The sequence below is a fragment of the Camarhynchus parvulus genome, chromosome 1A (assembly GCF_901933205.1).
Source record: "Camarhynchus parvulus chromosome 1A, STF_HiC, whole genome shotgun sequence".
NCBI lineage: Eukaryota > Metazoa > Chordata > Aves > Passeriformes > Thraupidae > Camarhynchus > Camarhynchus parvulus.
Window position 1 is genome coordinate 7,500,167 of NC_044586.1, and position 17,124 is coordinate 7,517,290.

Sequence of the window (17,124 nt, forward strand, 5' to 3'; positions counted from 1 at the left end):
AGGGCTTGAAAAGGCTACTAATAGGTCCATTATTGCTCCTCCAGTCACTGCAAGAAATTTCAGTCCTGAACAGAGGGCACCAACATAGTAAACTCAGGGAAAAAAAGGATTTTAGGATACTTCAATGTCCTAAACAACTCATTGAAATAATGTTGATTTCTTTTAACAAACACAGGTTCATTCTACTAAAATGAAGGATTTTTGATGGATTATGTGGATGAAGTGTTGGAAAAAAGAGATGTTCACCAAAGTACTAACAAGTTCTGAAGCAATGACCAGCAGTAACTCAAGTAAAAAACGATGATTTTGTGATTAGGGAACATTCTAGATGTATCCTTAAGGCATGTGACTTGGGTTTTACATAAAAGCCACCTAAATCTTAAGACAGTCAAAAGAGATAACTGAAGAAGCTAATTTTTGTGCTAAACAAATTGCTGTTTCCATTGAACTTTTTATGTTTATTACCTGAAACTGTGTTTCTGACATCCCTATTACAGCTGCAGTTTATTTGTCCAGTTCAGGAAAGAATTGATTGTATTAATGGAACGTTTCTATTTCCAGATTAACTGCTTTGAAAATGGAAAAAGAAGTCGCCTTTATTGTAAAGCATAAACCAAATGTATTCAGGGTCCTCTCCAGCTGCTGTGCTGACATGGACTGGAAGGTTAAGTGAAAAGTGACTGCAAGTGCAAGGGACTTGTAAATATTTTTATTGATTGCAGAAGCACCAACCTTCAAAGTGTCAAGTCTCAATGCTGTGATAGCATTAAGATTACCATATTGAGAAATGTAGGTATTATATTTAGGACATTTTCTCACAGCACTTTTATTTTAGACTTAAATTCCCTGCCTTATGTAATCTTACAGGACAGCACTGCCAGGTTAACAATTGGTGTACACTGACTTTCTTGGGTATACACTGAATTAAGCCAGATCAATCTGTTTGGGAATTTCATAATGCTGTAGGGAGTGTCAAGAACAACACGCAGCACTAAAATAGCAAATGTGGAAACCTGGACACGGTTCCTGTGTCTGTGCTGTTTGGTTTCTTACTGCAAGCATTCCACATGGTGACAGGAGGCTCATCTGCCTCTTTTCTGGCTCCTCAGCAGCTCGGAGCTGCTCCCTGGCGCAGCGGGCGCTGCACGGGGATGTCTGAACGCAGGCCAAGGGCAGGGAAATGTGCTGCTCTCTCCAGTAGTAGTGAGCTGATGAAGGTCACTTCTTTAAAAGGAGCAACATGATAGTCTCCAAGCAGAGAGGAGAAACCCCAGCCAAAGAACTGTCGCTCTTGGACCTTCAAGATTTATGCTTTGTATCCGTTTATTTGCAGGATTTCTGCTGGGGCTTCCTTTTATCCATGTCTTCTTGTATTTCCAGAGGAAAGGCCTTTAAGTTTTCCTTCACACAGGGGAGGCAGAAACTTTTGGAGTAGAACAGACTACAGTTCTGTAAAGAAAATAACAGTTCTGTAAAGAAAATAACTAGCATTACTACACAAAATGGAAATGCTTACATTCCAGTCTCATTAAACTGCATTTATATTTAGAATTCTTCTAAAATGAATTATTCTTCTTCTAGGCTGAAATATTCCAGCAATTCAACTTTTTCTTACTCAATAATTCTAACATCTGGTTAGAGCCAACTGAGTGAAAAATAAAACCCCCAAATCAACTGTCCCACTGCTCCTGTTAAAGTGACCTTCACCAGCTCCCTGCTACAGGGAATAGCAACACCCCTTCTTCAGCTGCCTTCTCCTTCCAGCACCATGCATGGGCTTCCTGGCCTGCTCACTGAATTCCAAATAGGATTTCATGGCTAAGCTGCAGCTGGTGTTGCTGATGGATTATACCTGAAGAGTGAATAAAGGTGTAAGAGGTTCCATGGGTTTTACTGAAACAGCAAAGTTTTCCTCTAAGTCTTGCTTGATGAAGATTTCTACCTCCTGGGAGGATCTTCCAAATTCCTGCACTGGTGTGTGAGACCTGGAGCCTCAGCACACTCCCCCTCACCAATCTCCACAAAAATGGCCTAAAGGGCCACACAAGTACCAAGTACTGGAGGCTCTCACAACAGACCATCTTTTCCATAACTCCCAAAAAACTATTCTTCCATTAATCCATGCACTTGTATTGTCCTAGGAGACTACTTAAAAGTATCACTATTATATCAGTACCACAGAGGTGTCCAATAACTGGAGTAGTTAAATGAGCTCCATTCATCTGAGACGATTCAAATGAGATTTCATCCCTTACCCTCAATAAATGTGCTCACTGGTTAAAACCTAGAACCACACCTGGTACTAAAGTTTGAACTAATGGCTCTCCTCTGAACTCTTGATGGCAAAGTATAAAAGCTGTTGTGCACAAAGAAGATTTTTTTGCTATCCCTGTTCTGTTCACAGCTCATACAGACCCAATATTTATTTTTTCCCCAGGAGCTGTATCCAGATGTTAGTAATTGAATAGAAAGAAGCAAAACTGATGGAACATTTAAATGTATTTGCAATACAGAATTTGGACAACTGGAAGAGAAACTAATTAATGTATTATTCCTTTGCTCTGCAGCAAGACTTGACATCCCTGGTTCTCTTGATGTGCTGATCACCAAATTCCAAATAGGATTTCATGGGTAAGCTGGAATTGGTGTTGCTGATGGATTATTCTTGGGGATTTAAGAATGAATAAAGACATCAGTTTAGATAGAACTGGACAAATGGATTCCCTGGGTCTTACCTAAATAGTAGAGTTTTCTCCTTGCCATGGTCATTTGCAGATGGCCTTTCTCTGGGAGCTAGGCTTGGCTATTCCTGTGTTCCTTTCCTTGTTTTTGTTTCTTGTGTCACTATCTAGGCTTTAGCAGCAGACTCAGATGATAATTATATCAAAATCACAATCAGCCTGCTTCCATGTGACTTGGAAGCTCGGGGAACAACTTGTCTTCATCTATTGTCCTTTTCTGCATTGACTGCCAGGCCCCTTCATCCTCAGGAATGAGTGTGAGGCCTCAGTCTCTAAAAAGCCCTGAAAGTGGATTTCAGTTGCACAACCTCCAGAGCCTATTGTTTTTTGTCTCTTGGTATCCTTAATACGTTAAGCTGCCAGTTTAAAGGGGGAGATTAGAGTTTCAGCTGGCCTGGCTATTGTTGCTTGCATTGCCAAATGGCACACAGCCCCCCAGCTCCAGGGCTCAGTGCTCCCAAAGGTGGCCACTGGGCCATGGCAAAGGTGGGGAGAGGCTGTTCCTGCAGGTGGCATCCCCACTGTCAAGATGCAGCTCCTCACAGGTAAAACGGGTGCTCAACTTGCATTCTTTTGGCTGAAATGAGTTGCCAGCTAGTGCAGATTTTGGCCAACAGGAACTGGGGAAATCATGACTATGAACCACTGCACCCCTGAGCATGTGCCCACAGTCCTGCTCTCTCTGTCCTGGGATTTTCAGCCTAATTTTTCTTTCAATGCCCTACAAATTAAACTGACCATGTAGAGTTGAGCCCTTCTTTTAAACCCTTATCCTGATACAGTTCTGTGTTTAATCAGATGATTCTTTAATGTGTTTTCTCCCTTCCATGACCTAGGCAGGTGGGGGCCATTTCAATTCCAAATTTAATAGTCCAATTCAGGCAAAACAGCTGCCAAAGCATGCTGCCATAGTTTATTTCTGTTTTGACATGAATCATGGCTGAAAGTAATATATATATAGGGATGGTATCTACCACAATACGTAAAGGAAAGGCTCTGCCTGTCCCTACCCAGGACTGACCCCACATGACTGGAAGTTGAGTGGGAAGCAGCTGTAGGATTACATGTATCACTTAATGCCTACAATCATGTGCTCAGTCACCTTCTGCTGAGGTGAGCAATAAGGGATGAAACTTGCTCCCTTTCCTCCTTTCTTCTCCAAAAGCCACCTTTTTTCCATTTCTTTAGAAACTGCTGCAATAAAGTAGAAGTAATAATTTTAAATTACTAACATGGTCAGATTATATAATTTTCTGAAAGAGTAATAGGAAGAAGGGCACTCAACCTGCCCAAAGACTTTTAAAAGCATTTTTATTATCTTCCTTTTTGTGTGGTTTTGATATGTTTTAAGACATTACAGATAATCACTGGAATTATTCCCAGTTGGATCAGAACTAATGGCACTTACCAAGGCACTCTGATAAAAGACTTGAGCAGGGTGATACAGGCTACAAAATGATTGAAGTAAATTAACTGAGTGAAACTTCAGAGGATATTTGGAGATATTTAAGTTTATGAACACTACACAGAACTGCTTTAAGTCATGACTTTTATTGGCACAATAAAAGGAAATACACTTCAGCTAGCATGGGTTGTCTCATGAAAACCCTAAAATCTGACCTGTCTCTCAAGTCACCTTAGGTACAAGAGCTAGCTAAAATCCCTTTACCAAATCCAAGGTCAGAAAAGTCTCAATTTTGCTACACATTAGCCTAATACTATTCTGAATTACCACAATTTAAAAAGCAACCTGTCAATAAAACCTTTCCAATTGGTGCAACTTCTTTGCAAAGAGGCCCAAGCAAGTATGATTTTCTTCAGCTTCAATTCCTATGTTTTAACATTTAACTCAGGAGTGAATTGATGTAATTGGGTCAAGCACAAGCAGGAACCACAGCCAATACAGATATATTATTCTACCTTTGTCTCTCTCTATTGCCTTGGATAAGTTTTTACTTCTCTGGACTTTAATTTTCCCTACATGAAGAGGAATAGTATGTGTTTACTTACTTTGTGGTGTGGGTGTTTAAAGCACTAATTATCATTTCTGCAGATCTCTTTCAATGTTACCTAAGCACTATTGCAAAATTCATTTTGAAACCATAGTTGTATGTGTGATTCACTATCTGCCCTGGCCAGTTTGGTAAGAAATTCATTCTCAATTATTTACAATCAATGTTTTACTTTGAGTGATACCATCAGGGGAATCTTGAAAACTCAGATAACAAGCTGTAAATGACTGACAGATTTCCACAACAGGCAAAATAAGCAGGACTTTCAAAAAGATTAGAAGCTTTCATTAGCTCACTGCAAGTATCTTCTATTCATTGCCAAAACCTAGGTTAACTGAAACAAACATATATTTTCAAAGAAAAATCCCCACCTTCATTCAGAAAAGCACAGTGTGTGCAAAGACCCTGAGAGGCTGAAATGCTCTATTTCTGACAGCTCAAACTGCCACACTTAGAAATATCTGCTGAATCCTTCCTAAATTCAAGACACTTGATTTGGGAATGAAAATAGTTAAATGGGTTCAAGTTTGTCCCAAATGTGTCTGTGTTGCCAGTCCTCTGCTGTTACAAAGGAAGGATGAACCTGGCATGTCAGGGCAGGAATCAAGCCCCTAAGCCCAAACTCTGTGAGAAGCTGCTCTTGGCTCCTCGTTGGGCTGTGTGGGAGGGAGTCAGCCCCTGCCACAGCAGGGACAGCAGGGAAGATCCTGCTCATGTCAGCTTTGCCTCCACACCACTGCCCTGAGCAACCTGGCTCTGGAAACTTGAGCCCAGCCACCACAGCCACAACGAGAAAGTGCTGGCACTTCACCTAGTCAGAGCCTACTGGTAGCTTCAGAATAGAAAAAAAAACAAACCAAATCCTCTGAGCTGCAATCATTTTTGGTGATTTTCAGTCATTTAAATGTCAGAGGAGACTTCAGAGATGGGATGCTGAGAAATACTCCCAGTGCAGGTAGCTGGGTGTGCAAGCTCCCATGCCAGCTGCACACTGTGCCACAGATGGCAGGAAACAACTGGAGCCCCCAGCAACAAGCCAGGAATGGGCATAGATCCCTTCCTTAACAAAGGGCTCAGGGCCCTGCATCACAGTCTGGGAGAGGACTGGTCACCCTGAGACTCTGCAGGAGCCAGTGAACAGCAGGAAGACCCCAGACCCAAAATTCCCCATGGGAACAAGGTGCACAGACTGTAGGGGTATAAAAGCCCAGGGGTTTCTTTGTTCAGGGCCCCTCCCAGAGGAAGCAGCCTGAGCTGTTCCTGCTGCTGCACAATTCAATTATTAAACCTTTTTTCCTGAAATTAGATCCCTGACAAACCTGGGTAAGATGTTTCTTTAACAAGGAAATAAACCCAATCAGGAGAAAGGTGTTACTGCATGCTCCTCTCAGCCCATCCTTGGTGCTGACTGCCCCAAGTCAGAATAGCAACTCAACTGAGCCAAGTGAACCAGGATCCTTCTGGCTGTGTCTGCCCAACTCCCAAAATCTGAGACTCACAGCAAACAAAGGGGCCAGTTCTGTACTGAGAACAAGGAATTAAGACAAGTAATTTTACACCACCTTTCTGGACTGCACTCAGATTTCCTAGTTTAAGGTTTCCTTCCAGCTGCTACTTAAATTCATTCTTCCTCAGAGAGCAAGCATGGCATGGTACAACTCTCTTCCCTGCTCACTTTAAACATTAACTTTTGCAAATAGGATGAAGCCCTGTGCTGTGAATGCAAACCTAACATTCCCTTTATGGAAAAAAAACCCAATCTACTATTGTGTGTGATCTATACTGTCCTTGCATTTCCTGGTGCTAAGAAAGTAGAAAAGAGCACTCCTTGTGCTTGAGAGGCTGGACTGTGCTTATCTGTAAGTAGAACACTCACAGCTGCTGATCATTTTAATTTAATACTGAGAGCTTCATCTAGTGGAATCCACAAGAACATACAATTATGTACAATTAACATACATGTAGTGGTAGGACAAGGGGGAATGGTTTGCTTTAAAAATGGATTGTTTGGGATTTTGCTGCTTGGCCTTTCTCTGACAGTTCACCAGGACTGGAACAAAAAGAAATTATTGAAGCAGCTTGTTTTGCTTGTTACTTACTGTACCAACACACACTGCTCTGCTACACAAACTGCAATGAGACCTAATGATGAGGAACTTGTCCTTGTCAGGGGTGAAAGGATCCCTCATGACATAGGCTTCTTCCAAAAGTCTGCAAAAGAATAATTTCAGGCTTTTAAGTGTATACTTCACACTTGTACTTGATTTGCTCCTCTTGCTGTTGTGCATGAGGCAATGCAGCAGCTCTGCAGCTCCTTTTCTCTTCAAAACCTTCAACTCTGCAGCTGCCTTCAGTCCTACACTGTACTTTCTATCTCTCTTCCAAAAGTAGAGCAACTAGTGAGCCTCTCAGTGTCATCTTACTAAGTTTCTCTCAATGCTCTATCTTAACCATCTTCCATTTTTTATAACAGGCATTCCTTAGCCCGGCCAACTTCAGCACCTTCAGTACCTTGTCAAGTCACCATTTCAATTGCACAGCTTTTAATCAGAAGTTCTCTTCAAAAGCTGTGTGCATGTGAGTATGAAATACAAAGGTTTTACTGCTCTTGGCTATGTTGCTGCTGTAAAGCTGAGGTTCCCAGCTCTTGAAAGCAGGAGCTACCAGCAGAGAGCCTTGCAGTTACCTCCAGTGTGCTTACTTTATGTCCCAGACTGTACTGCTTGCTCCAGGGTGTTGAGGGAGTGCATTTAATAATAATTTGGCAACCTGCTTGGGACAAACTAAAGCTTTATTTTTTCTGGGAGCTCCAGGCAAAATAATACAGAAGCCAGTTGAGCATCTGTCTGCATGGAGCACACAGCAAGGGCACCTGGCTTACTCCTGGGCTTAAGTAAAAATTAGATTATGGGAATAATATGGATAAAAGGTATTCTGTCAACTTGTAATGCCTTCTCCTTGCCTCCAGACACACACACAAAAGTGTGTGCAGGAGTGTGTCCAGCACTGTGTTCCTCTCTCCTTTTTGTGTCTACTCAAACAGAAAATTATTTGGCCAGAGCCTTCCACTGTTAGGAAAGATCAGGCATCTTATCATGGCAGATCACCCTGTCAACAAGTCCCTGGGATACAAAGACAGGATTGTGTTTGCAAAGTTCCCCTTGCAGGATTTGACAAGGGCCCCTGTCCAGCACATTTCCTGCAGCACTTCATTTGGGATGTGAGCAAGCCAAGAAAGATGGGGTGTGAAGCTGTTTCTTAAAAACATCTACAGAAGTGTGATGCTTCAGCATTATTCTTTTGCTTTTGGCACCTGAGCAATCCAAATAAAGCTGGGGTGTTAACTCTGAGATTGGATAACCTAAATTAAGATTCACATTCAGACTCTTCAGGAATGGACCTGATCAAAGGTGAGACATTGCTCTGCTGAGTGGAAGAAGGAAAACCAGTAGCACTGTGGGGTTTGGAATGATAAAAAGACAGCTGCCCAAGGACAACAGCCCCAGCAGGTGGTGATTAACAGCTGTTTCCTTCTTTAAGAAACTGAGCAGTCTTATTGGGGTGAAATGCTGAGTACATGCCTGACTTCCAGCTCCAGAGAGTTCCTGAACCTGTCTGCCTGATGAATTTGTTGACCGTGATGGCCTCCACCAAGCTACTCTTGCATTTAAAGCAAAGTGCTTTATTTTATGGGGAGTTTAATGTCTGCAGACAAAGCTGCAACTGCATAATTCTTGGTCAAACTATCCCTGCTTAGCAGAGAGAGAAAAGGCTTTTTATATTTTGAAAATATAAATACATAGTGAGCACCCACACACCCTGATGTTGCACGATCTGACAAAGGATTGTCCAATCCACACTAAAAAGCACTGCTGTTCAGAACTCCACATCATGCCAGAGAGCTCTAAGAAGTGTTTTTGCCATATTTATTTCATTCATGCTGTGTGTATGTGTTGCCCAGCTGAGGGAGGCTACAGTGAGGGAAGGGCTATTCCCAGAAGTATCAGGCTGGCAGTCAGCAGTATTCTAGCAAGAAAATGTTGGTACAGTAGAGTTCTCAGTGGGGCTAGGAAATAGGTTAAATACAGCTTTTAGCATGGTATTGAAGCAGGGCACAAAAACTTATTGTTGTTTTTCCTACCAGCACTGACAATTTTTAACATTCCTTCCCCTTGGAAAAAAGGAGATCTTTTTAAGCACCAAGCCTCATGTTCTGCTCTGGTCAGTAGAGCACATTACTGGGCTCATGCAGTGCACACTGCAAGGATTCTAATGCTCATAGCAGAAATGAAGTCTGTGATCTCAGAGGGCACTTACACAATCGAGTGTGAGCTTGGTGACATCTGCCCATAATATGTGTACAAGGCTGATAACTCACACAGCTCATATCTGAACTCTCTTGCTGTCTGAACTTCTTTGGAAACATCCATTTTTAAGCTACCTGCAAGAAACACACCCAAAAAACCCTTTTAGCTTCAAAATGCAATGCTGGGAACCTATCTGCAAGAAGATTAAAGTGACCTGAGACGTCTGGCTTTGCAAATTAAAACGCAAAGGAAAACTGACAATTGCAGACCTTGATTAGTAAATATTTTCTCCCAAATCGAGTTTGTTCCCATGTCCCAGTTAAAGTTTCAAATTCCTTAGGCAGATCTATAAACTGCAGACTGGGAGCCTAACTATAAAGTTCACCTATTAATTTGGAACATCCATGAAATAACTCAGGTGACAAAGCGCATGGCTGTGATCTCAAAAGCCCTCTGCTCAGCTGAGGTCTGTACTCCCTAAGTGCCTGCCAGGACACTGCTCCCTATCTGCTGCTATGCAGAATTCCAGCCCAGTTCTGCAATGCCCATCTCCTCCCTCAAACTGGAGCCAGGAAAGGGCTTGGGACCTCACTCAGGAGGCAGGCACCAGGCAAGTGTTTGCAAAGAAAAGACTGTGTCTTTTTCTTTCCTTCTGGTTCACCTTGGAGCAGAGTTTTGGAAGCTCACCCCGACTCCCTGTTCCCATCTGGCTTTCTATGGGAATGAGGCCAATGGAATCACCCTATACCTTGATAAAGTGTTGGCCATTCCAGCCACATGGGACAAAGGAACAGACACCTTTAAAAAAGTTTAGGAACTATAACTTTGATGAAAATCGGCAGAAAGGGAAGACTCTGCTTTATCCTCCTGGAGAATAGCCATATATTTCTGGTATCCAACACCTTGGTCCATGGTTTCTGTCTTACTAAATCACACTAGTTACTAATGCAGTAACAAAAAAAAAAAAACCAAACCTTTTCATTTTCTTCTTCCAATATTTTTTTCCTTACTGCTTTTAATGAACTCAATTGGCTTGCAGAGGAATCCAACAGCTGCTCACAGTAGCACAAGGTGAGAGGCAGAACTGCAGCAGCAGCAGAAAGGCAGGGCTGAGATGAGGGACCTGCACATCCCTCTTTTGGTGACAGTGGGCTGCTATTTCTGCTTGCCCGACAGAGTGAAACTGAATCCTCAGAGACATTTGCTGACAAGGTGAACTAGGGGCAAGGTGAAGCAGAGCTGGGACTACTTGTCATCTAATGTTCCAGAAGAACAGGGAGATCCTCAGAGGCTACAGAGGCTTCATGACAGACATCCAATTCAGAAAGTCCTAGCCTGTTAAACCCTGAAACCTAATTTTGGAAATAATCTCCCTTACCTCATCACTCCTTTACCACCAGCCTTTCCACAGCCATTCCTGGCATTTCAGTAGCACAGAGTTCTTCAGATGTAACACAAATGGGGCTGCACACTGGATTTATAAATAAATTCACCTTGAGAACACCTTAGGAAGCTATGTTTTCACAAATGATATGATCCTTGGATATGATGTGTTTTCCCTACCTCACAGGGATGATTGAGAGCACTTAATTAACTCAAGTGCTTTCAGATTTGTCAGTTAGTTGTATGGCAGGTACATGCTACCCATTTCTCCCTGTATATTGTAATTCAGATTCTTCACACTATGTGCTAACTCAGCTAAGTCTACTTTTTGAACCCTGCATTTTAGGATTGCCAGCTAGGTCTCCCTGACATACCTAACTTTACTTTTCCTGCGGGCACCCAGCAGCAATACCAACACATCCACTTGACTGAATGAGATTCAGATCAACACTTGTATGCAAATTTTTGTAATCAGTCTTCCTTAAAAGGGAGAACTCATTAACCCCAAAGAAGTAGAGTATGGGAAGTCACTTGAATCAAATTGAGAAGACTATAATGCTGACTTTTTCTTTAAAATACTGCAAAACACCAAGAACCACAACAACAAAAAAAGAGGTATTTATGGCAGGGAGGGTCATAGACTTTGGAATGAATATGTCCTGATCCCAAGTTAAAATAACAGCCCTGGGTTCAGAGCTGAAGTACATTAGATATAGAAACACCTGCTCTCTCACAGACCACGGCATGTAGAACAGAATCTGTTCAATGCCTACCACAGGGAAGGAATGATATCTATGTACAAACACATTTTTGGCTATGCCAGTTGAAAAGCATATGATCCTGCCTGCAAGGCACAGATGAATTTATGATGCTTTCCATCTTACTCCCAGCTTACAAGTCACTGGTAGCAGCTGTACCAAGTTTTATTTCACTGGAAACATCATTTGTCCTGAGAGCTTTTCTACACATCAGCACTTGGGAAAGTTAAGGTTCCTAACTAAAGGTGTGAGGTCAGTGAATGCACAGATTCCAGAGTGAATGCTCCCATTCAGAAGTAAAGTTTGCTGTACAACAAAGTAAAGCCATTTCCTTCTGAAGAAAGATATTTAATGTCAAGTTTATGCATGTGCTTCACACCTTTAGTCTAAATTGCCAAGCAGACAAGTCCTGAGATGCACTTTCTCACAAAGAGTGGCTTCCAAAAAGTTCATTTGCTTTGAATAACCATGGCTTTATGCCATAAACCCAGCTGAACCAGACAAAGGTTTATCACATTGGTCAGCTCATTGGTTTGGCACTACACGCCATCCTAGCAGGATGTGACAGTGTGCCAGGTGTTTGTCTGCCCTCCAGACATGTGAAGCAGAGTGGGAACTCATTTCTCTCTAGCAAACCAGCAGCAGGATAAAGGACCTCTTGAGGAAAATGTCCCTTCTTAATAATGACAGACATATTTGTGGCCACAAGCAGCCCAAACCATCACCAGATGCTACCACTATTTCTTTTTTACCTTGGAATGTTCTGAAGCAGCACCATTTCCCAGTAGCACATCACAAGTCTGTCTGGCTGACACATGCTGAACAGGTCTTTGACAACACCTTGTCTAGAACTGAATTCTGCCCGAGCACTTTCCACTCTGACTGGAAGCCACAAGGTATTTTAACACATCTTTACCTGACACACATGCCCAGCTCTTCTGGAAAGAACACAGATATCCACATGCTTGGGTAGCCACTGAACTAACAAGCTTTACAGAAGCTTGCTAGGTCAAGCCTAGAGTGCTGCAGGACACGTGTGAGGTTGGCTTACATATCCTGGCAAAAGGTGAAGCACACAGATTTCAGTGCCATAGTAAGGAAATAACTGCAGTAAAAGAAAGGCACAGGTCAGGTGGTGCTGAAAGAGTGTTTCTCTGTGCTGTCTGCAACTGATACCTGATACAGACTTGGGGAAATGGCTCAGTCCAGTTCTCTGGAGACTCCTAACGACTTAAGGGCAATTCTGATTGGAACACTGCTAAGAGGCCTGGAAGGCATGCCAGAAATCATAAATCACCCTTAAATTGTCAGGGTCAGTGGCAAAGTAGTAGCACAGATAAGTAATATGATTTTCTTTGCTTCAAACCTCATTAGCACAAGTATTTACAATGCAGAGGTTAAGCCCTTCTTAATACTCCACAGGAGACTCCTGTATTTCTGAGTCACTGATAAACTAGAGAAACCATAGAAGAAACAAAGTACCTACAAACAGATGCAGACTTTGATTTGAAAGGCTGTCAGATAAAACCAACATTGACACACCCTTAATCCTCTTCTACAAAACCCTTGTTTCTTTTACCTGCCAGCATTTTCCTGCAGTATTCACTGTTGATGACAATAATTAAAATATCCACAACTTGATTTTCTACAGGTAGGAGTGCTCTCTAGTAGAAGAGCAGTTCGTACCCTGGCATGTGCCAGTGTTTGGTGTGACAGATATTTAAACACACTTCAGCACCAGCAGCTTGCCTTCTGCAGAAAATCTGCTGCCTAATTGATCAGGCAGTAGCTAAAACAGCAGAACCTTCTGACTTGCTAGTTAATCCCCAGGTGAACAACTTTCTTCCTCCTGTTCCTTCATGCTACAGCCCTGAAGGCATGTTTAGGTCACCTGTGGCTGCCTCCCTGCTTTTTCTTTGAGGTGACTTACCTTGGGTTCAGAATGAATTAGCCCAGAACTGCAATTTCACAGGGCATGAACAATCAGAACTTTCATCCCTACTCCCTCTCCCAAAGATCACTTGATTGAATTAAGCCTTGATTTGTTGCAGCACCCTTTTCCCCCAGGCTGGGGGGTTGTGCTGGCTTTCTCTGCTTGGAAGGAACAGAGATCTTTGCAGGCTCCCTTCTAGCCATGGGTCACAGAGCAGGGCCCAAGCCCCGCTCCTGAACAACAGCTTCCATGGATTCCCCATGGCAGCATCAGGATAAACAGTCTAGGTGGTCACAGATGTGAAAGCCAGAGTGTCTTCTGAACAGTTGTAGGGACAGAGGAGTAACATAGACAGGCAAATCAAACCCCTTCCTTAGGTAAAAGGGCTTTCCAAACACAATGAATCTCCAAAAGTCGTCCGTACCTAAGGGCCATGATTTCACAAAGCTGAGAAACCAACACTCAACAAAAACTAAGCCCAAGTGCCCCTTACTCAGAGATGCCTGCTCTAAATTAGGCAGCATTTAGTAAGAATCTAAATTAGGTAGGAATGTAAAGGTTCACACGGGAAGGCTGCACAAGGCATCATCTACCCATAACACAAGAGATGGAAACACTGAAGTGTTGCTGAAGTGATCATCAATTCTGGATCACAGAACTGTTATTCTTTGCCAAAATGGAAAAACCAGACCTCAGGTCAGATTTCATTAAATCTCCTTCTGGTTTAACCACAATTAAAAAAAAAAAAATCAACCTACAGTAATAGTAACCCTCTGTTCTGAACTCATTTTGCCTCCCTTCCACACTGCAGCTCCCTATTAGAAATTTGTTACATTAACAGCCATAGTGGGGAAAAGCAAGTCGCTCTATTAATATATTAAGTGATGACCATTACTTTTTAAGTTGTCCTTAAAAAAAATACAAGTGCAGGGCCACACATGTACCACTGAAAGTATCAGCTTGGTTAAGCACAACCTAAACTTAGTGCAATACTTTCCAACAGGGTCTAAAAATAGGAACACCAAGATTTTGTGGAAATACAGGAGGAGAGGCTAACACAGTATTTCAGGAAATAAGACACTGCCATTTGACATAATCCTGAAAGGAAGAAATAGAACTCCAGTGATTCATCTCCCTACAGAAAGCAAAATTGGGACTATAAGGAAAGACTCAGCCCCATGACATGGGGTTGCCTGTGACAATGTCCATGCTGTGGAGCTGCTGCCCACTTTTTCCTGTGACCAGGAAAATGTTCAGCATTAACATACCTGGGAAAGGGAATTTCTTCCAATAAAGCATGACTGCAGCTCTCAGTTTGTTAGGACTGAGCTTGAATTGGGGACTGCAGAATGAAGAAAAAATAAAAAAACCTATCTAGAAGGAAAAACAAAACTACCAGAGGGGTAAGGGGTATGGGGTGAAGAGTGCCAGCTTCAAGAAAGCCTGGGAATAAAGACAGGCATGTCCCTGCCTAAAACTTCTGCATGTCCATGGCCCAGCAGACCTTCTGCAGCCATGCTCATTTCCCCTGGGACATGCTCCTCAAGGTTTGTTATCCCATCTGGTGTGAACAGTAAGCACAGAAAAGCAGCAGAGAGATCCCCTGGCAGCACATCTGATGGAGCAAAGCCCACCATCACCCAACACTTAAAAAGTTCTTTTCTGGGACACTTGCTGGGAATTGTCACAAACATTTGCAAATTTCCTTGTTTCACACCTTCACACCAAGGTCACTTCATTGGTTACAGTTTGCAGTGGAGATTATGAAGTCTTTTAGTCAGGGGTTAGCAGCTTCCAAACCTTCTGACATACACCTGTGCCAAATTCCTGTCTTCTAGCCAAGTAGCAATATGGAACAAGGTGAATTCAGGCAGGCACAAGACTTTCTGAATTTTTAGCAATGTTTTCAGGTTACTCTGTTTGCCCCTGTCAGAAAGACTTGGCTTCCCAACTAGTACTTGGATTACTTTGCCCAAAAAATATGCAGGTACTGAGGCTGCACTTCTTTCAACACCTGATGCATCAAACAGGTATTGAGGCACATATGCAAGAACCACTTCCACAATTCTCTGTAGGACACAGAGAAATATGTGTTCTTAGACTGCTGAAGACCTATTTTATCACTGACTGCCAGGCCATTCCTTTTGTGCATGCTCTGTACTCTGCACAGTCTGTTCTCCAGAGGGTCTATACTTATGCTCTTTCCTTCCAGAAGTTCTTTTGAAAAAATTTGATCTCTCTGTTCATCACAGGTAAAACAGAAGAAAAATGTCTTTTTCTCATATGACAAATGTAATCATGGCTGGAGATGTGTGGATCCTAGAATTCACTATAATCAGAGTGAACTGCTCCTCCTGGGTCACATGCTAGGAAGGCAGACACATAAAATTTTCACAGTTCTGACTTTTTACCCAAGCAGCTCAAAATCCACCAAGAATTGTCAGCATCCTCAACATGTCAGAGATATTTAATAAACTTTTCTTTGGCTTTAGATATCCATCTGTCCAGTACACACAGACAGGTCTGACCAAGATTTCACTGAGGTCCAAAAAGAAAGTGTGGACTCAGAGTAGAGCAAATTAAGCAGCAAAGCTGATGGGCTCTTGACAGAAATTGTATGTTGCCCATGTTTTTCAAAGTTTTTCAAAGGTCTAGGTAGATAAGGCTTTAAAACACTGTGATGTTCCATGCCAATTTAAATGTGTGCTTCCCTTCTGCACATATACATGGCTCCAAGCATGGTTAATGAGTAATTACTTCACTCATGTTGGGAAAATTATGACAAAATGAACCAACAGCTGGGGGAGAAGATGTAGTGCAAAGTTATTATGGCCTGCAGTTAAAAGCAGACTTCAAAGGAGGCAGCATGGTTCAGGTGTTAGATGGGCAGCAAAAAAAGAAAACAGAAAGAGCAGGTGAAGATGTCTTCACCAGGCTCTGACAAAAGGAGCAAAAACCACGTGCCAATCCTTGCTTTTTCCAGGCCTGGACTAAAGAACAAAGAAGCCCAAACAATTGCAACCACATAGATAACCTGTTCCTTCCTGAATCCAAATCTCAGGTTTTGCCTATCTATTGGGAATTCTGGGGCTTTTTACACCTTTTTTGGTGTAGTGATTTTTGTAGTAGTAAAAACACTGATTTAGTCAACAGATCAGTGCAAAGGTGATGCACAGGCTAGAGACCTTGGTATCTCAACCAGCCTGGGGAGCACATCTCCATTACAAGTGCCTTTACCAGCAGAATCCAAGTATTTTCCTACAACTCTCCTCAAACAAAAACCATCTTTAGTCTGAACAATCTCAGACTGCCGCATCTGGGCAGAACAAAACTTTCAGGGGAGCCTTCATCTGGCTCTTGACACAATCTTGTCATATTTGCAGACATCACAGACTGTGTTTGAGACAAGACACAAAGTGAGACAAGGTATCACTAATGCTTTTATTGTAACAGCTTCTTTGACCGTAATTTACACGGAAAGTTAAGGCACGAGGAAAATATTTCTGGTATGGGACATAGAAGTACGAAGGTCTTAAATTTTGTTTACATAAAGCATGCCATTTCAGTTGTAAGAATATAGTCCTATATCCTTACTAACTACTAGTGCACAGATCCACTTTGGCTCCAAGGTGCCTGGAGCTGGAAGACAGTGGCCTGTGGCTCGGGAACCGTGAGTGTCTCCCGGTCAGCAGCGCCTGCCGGCAGCTCCGGCCTCCCCCACTCCCGGTTCCCCCGCCCGGGTCCCGGTTCTCTGCCCGGCTCCCCTCTGCCCCAAAATTCCCGGTTCCCAGCTCCCCCAGGCCGTCCCTAAGTCCACGTTTCCACCCCCACGCGGAGCTCCCAGTTCCTTTCGCCCCGTCTCCCGTTCCTCGGCCCCTTCTCAGCTCCCTTTGCTCCCCATTCCCGGTTCCTGTGTCTGGGCCCCACACCATCAACCCCCATTTCCCCTTCCGTCCCGAGCTCCTGTTTGCCTCCCGATTCTCGTTTCCT

General features: G+C 42.8%; 1 protein-coding gene across 1 annotated transcript; it reads right to left on the bottom strand.

Annotated features, from left to right (window-relative positions):
• Nucleotides 1–1,299: 1,299 nt before the first annotated feature.
• CDPF1 (cysteine rich DPF motif domain containing 1) lies at nucleotides 1,300–9,183 on the bottom strand. The gene is given in 3 exon segments (XM_030959746.1): nucleotides 1,300–1,449; nucleotides 6,853–6,964; nucleotides 9,071–9,183. Coding segments are annotated over 3 exon segments (375 nt in total).
• Between the last annotated feature and the right edge of the window lie 7,941 nt (nucleotides 9,184–17,124).